Source organism: Quercus robur, chromosome 1 (assembly GCF_932294415.1).
Source record: "Quercus robur chromosome 1, dhQueRobu3.1, whole genome shotgun sequence".
Classification (NCBI taxonomy): domain Eukaryota; kingdom Viridiplantae; phylum Streptophyta; class Magnoliopsida; order Fagales; family Fagaceae; genus Quercus; species Quercus robur.
The window spans coordinates 12,779,550-12,783,461 of NC_065534.1; the positions used below are offsets into that span (position 1 = coordinate 12,779,550).

General features: G+C 38.3%; 1 protein-coding gene across 1 annotated transcript; it reads right to left on the reverse strand.

Moving 5' to 3' along the window:
• Positions 1–258: 258 nt before the first annotated feature.
• On the reverse strand, positions 259–2,171 carry LOC126721684 (beta-1,6-galactosyltransferase GALT29A). Its single transcript, XM_050424740.1, has one exon. It carries the CDS (start codon positions 1,760–1,762, stop codon positions 488–490), a length of 1,275 nt encoding a protein of 424 aa, XP_050280697.1. The 5' UTR covers positions 1,763–2,171; the 3' UTR covers positions 259–487.
• Between the last annotated feature and the right edge of the window lie 1,741 nt (positions 2,172–3,912).

The window sequence follows — 3,912 nt, forward strand, 5'->3', positions numbered from 1 at the left end:
GATTTGAAAACTGAAAACTTCCATTCACTTGTCTTCCTGAAAGCCCGCAGGAATCAGGATATACCATGACAACCTGAGCAGGGCACAAGTGAAAAAATCTAACCTTGATAAACAAGTTGTAGGTGATATTAAAACATTAACCACAACATGACCATGCCTAATGTGTTCAATGTAACTGTCTCAGGAAAGTAAAAGCATGCGAAAAATTGAAGTATCAGAGATAAGCAAATTCAGTCCCAACAAGAGCAAGAAGAAATGTGAGCCCCAATCCTGAATCATATTCCCAGAATCCAATTTTACACTTTCAATATCACCCCAAACTACCTTTGATAGTACAGGGCCAGAACATGAAACAGAAATTTTCAACATTTGTGTTCCTCCAACTCTCTCTATGGAAGAGCTACTTTTACAACATAAATACAACAATTTGAACCTGACAAACATATCAACCAATTGTATTCAAGAATCCCAAATAAAAAAAAAAGGGTCATTGGTATATTACCATAGGAGGAAACTTGAACTTGCTCGAAATGAATGGTATTTTCCACGGCCTCTCAATGACATCTTGATAAAAAGCATACTCAGCCTCATAATCATGCAACCCAAGCTCTGCCTTCTGATTAGAATGATAATGATGCTTAGCCAAACTCGACTTCCCAAACCCAAAAACACTAACTTTATCACAAACTCCCAAAGCCAACATCACAGCCTGCATACCCGAAGAGTAATGAAAATTAGCACCATCCCGAACCACCCCCCAATCATCCAACGACTTCCCCGTCTCCTCCGCGAAACGCTTCAACGAATAATACTTCACAATCCTCCCACACAACACATCAAACCTCGGGTCCGTGACAATCAAAGCCGCCTTGTGCGTCGAATTACACACGGTGTAATCCACGAAATGCACCGGCTGACAAATGTACATAACGATTGGGACATCAACCCCATATGGGTGGCAAAAACACTCGTTTCTCCTAGCACAAAAATGCAAAATGTTGCTATTTACAAACGAAACACTGGTCTTAGACCCCACATTGCGCTCGAACCCAGTCGTTCTAGCATTGTTCAATCTCACAACGAATTCGTGGCTATCGATTAGCTTCCCATACTCACTCTTCAGCAAAATCCCACTATTGCCCACGACCGCACAAGAAGAGTAGCGCTTGCTATTGTTAGTTAATGGCAGTTTAACTGACCTTATCAAATCCGACATGATTTCGGGGTCGAACGAGGTTTTCTTTCGAGCCCAGTCATGTAAGACAGTTCGGAACTGCAACCAATACCGATAAAACCTCGGCGAGCGAAGCAAGACCGGTACGCTGTTAGAGGATCTTGCTCTGAGGTCTTGGTGGGTGTCGAATCTCCGCCACGTGGCGAAGGTTCGGTACCGGCCTTGGCTCGCGAAGTTGCCATCTAGCAATTGCTCTGTCTCTCGCTTGGCGCGTGGCTCGGAGATATCGACGGACGCGTATTTGAGTAGCGTGGAGTTGAAGTTGGGGACGTGGGTTTTCTTCTGCGGGGACCACGCGCCGAGGCTGAGGCTGAGGTTGACGTCGGCGCGGCGGAGCACGGCGCGGAAGCTGAGGGTGGCGGCGAAGACTATGAGGAGGAGAATGCTGAACAGAGGGCGGACGGAGCGTTTTTGTGGGTGTGGCAGTTTCATGGGTTTTGCTAAAGACGGCCACGTGTACGGCTTGGTTTTTGTTGGGTCGGGGTCAGATCCATTGTCTTCTTCAGTTTTAGGAGTGTTCTTGGTCATTGGAAGAGATGGGATGATGAAAGATTGAATCTTGGCATGAAATGGTGGAAAGAAAGCTGAAACTTTTTTTTTTTTGAGTAGCTAGTTTCTTGAAAATGTTACGTGTTTTAATGTTGTTGTTGTTGTGTTTTGGATTTACAATGTGGAGGATTTGGTTTGAGAAGTGTGTAGGAAATTTATAAGCTTTTTCAGTGAGTGATTGAGAGAGCTGAAGGAAACAAAGACTTGAGGTCCAGGTCAAGATTGGGTAGAGTAGGAGTGAGGAGTGGGGTGTTTCTAGGAGCTAAAGGGCATGAAAGAGAGAGAGAGAGAGAGAGAGTCCAAAAATCTCAATATTATGTAGGACTACTGAGGAGAAAGTTTGATTGGAATGGTGGGTTGAGCTAATTTCTGGGTTTGATGCTGATGCATTGAAGTGCAGCAGCAACTATCTTATATAAGCTACTCCAAAAACCAAAAATAAAAATAAAAATAAAAGAATAAAAGCAAAAAAGTAAGCAACAATAATATAATAAGTAAAAAAAAAAGGTGTGCTATATAAATCTAGAAGAGAGAATAAAGAAGGATCAGAACCCAGAAACCCACCACTCTTTTTTGGGTAAGTAACAATTAAACATCCAGAAACGTAGCTATCAAAAGGGAAGGTGGGATGGTGATGATAGATTGATAGGTGTTTCTCAGGGGGAGTCATGTGTGGTGTAGGTGGGACTTTGGGAAGAATGTGTTTGATTTTGGGCGTGGACCTTTTACCTTAAGATCAAGTTCAGGTGAGTGTGTTTTTTCAATTGCATTTTAATATTGTAGAGAAAAATGTATGGGTTTAGGACTTGGTTTACGATTATGATTATGTTTATGGCCGACATGACTGGAAAACGTGAAATCATATTACCGGCCATGTTTCTTTAAGAATTGAATAATTGCTTGCCTGTTGTGTGGGTTGATTGCAGGAGTTTTTGAATTGCTTCATTAGGTGAAAAGTTGAACGGTAGTCCTAAGAAAGCGCCTGTGGTATATGAGGCTTAAGTTAGATGAGTCTACATTGAAGATTCTTTTTTTTTTTTTTTTTTTTTTTTTTAGCAAAAAAAAAAAAAAAGAATAATTGCTTGCCTGTTAAATTTTGATTTTTAGGCCAAAAAAAAGAAAATTTATATCTGTTTTTAGTAGTGATTTGGTTTTTTTTTTGTTTTTTTTTTATAGAGTATTATAATTGGGGTTGGATTTAAATTATGTCTCATTCTTTTGTGTAACATTTATTAAATCCACGCATAGCCACATCAAAATTGTCACTACTATTTTTAATGGCTTAAAAGAATGAAACGTAACGCCCTTCTCTGTCTATTATTTTTTTTAGAAAAAATCAAGGTGAAGTTTTTAATTATCCTTCTTAAAAAAAAAGTATTTAATTATCGGAATGAGAAGGTGACAATTTAATACAACAATTATTCTTACAAGGCCAGTAATCAATCCCAATCTTGCAAGATTGTTACTCTCACAAAATAAAGACATTTAAAATAAAATAGTTATCTTGATTATATCTACAAGTTATTAATGATGCCAACCTCTAAGAAGCAAATTTTTGTTACATGGTCCATCTTCTTCCACATTTATTTTTTGATTAAATTGCAAACTACACTCCTAAAAAATTTTAAGTGTTTGAATTTTACATCTTGAATTTTAGAATTTAGATTTTATCCCTATAAAGTTCTGTAAGTACTCAAGAATTCTTGGCTTGGCTTTGGCTTTGGCTTTTTGGCTTGATTGCCTTGCCTTACCTTGCCTTGAATCCTTTTTGTTCTACATTGGAAAGATGACTTTCCTCTTTCTACCTTATAAGGCATGAACCAATGAAAAAGAGTACCACTAGTTTGGCAATCAAGCCAAAAAGCCAAAACTAAAGCCAAGAATTATTGAGTACCTACAAGTTCTATTCCGTTTGCATCAACAATCCCTTTATCCATATTTTCCGTTAGTGTTATATAAACTTGTCACGCGTGTTTATCATTTTATTGGACAAACTAAACTCGCGTGATAAGTTTATGTTGCATTTAATGAAAAATACAGATAAAGGGACTGCTGATATAAACAAAATATAACTTCATAACATAAAAGTAAAATTCAAATATTGAAATTTCATGATATAAAATTTAAAT

Bases quoted from the DNA above. Each gene is read 5' to 3' on its own strand.
- LOC126721684 (XM_050424740.1), bottom strand. From the start codon at position 1,762: ATGACCAAGAACACTCCTAAAACTGAAGAAGACAATGGATCTGACCCC.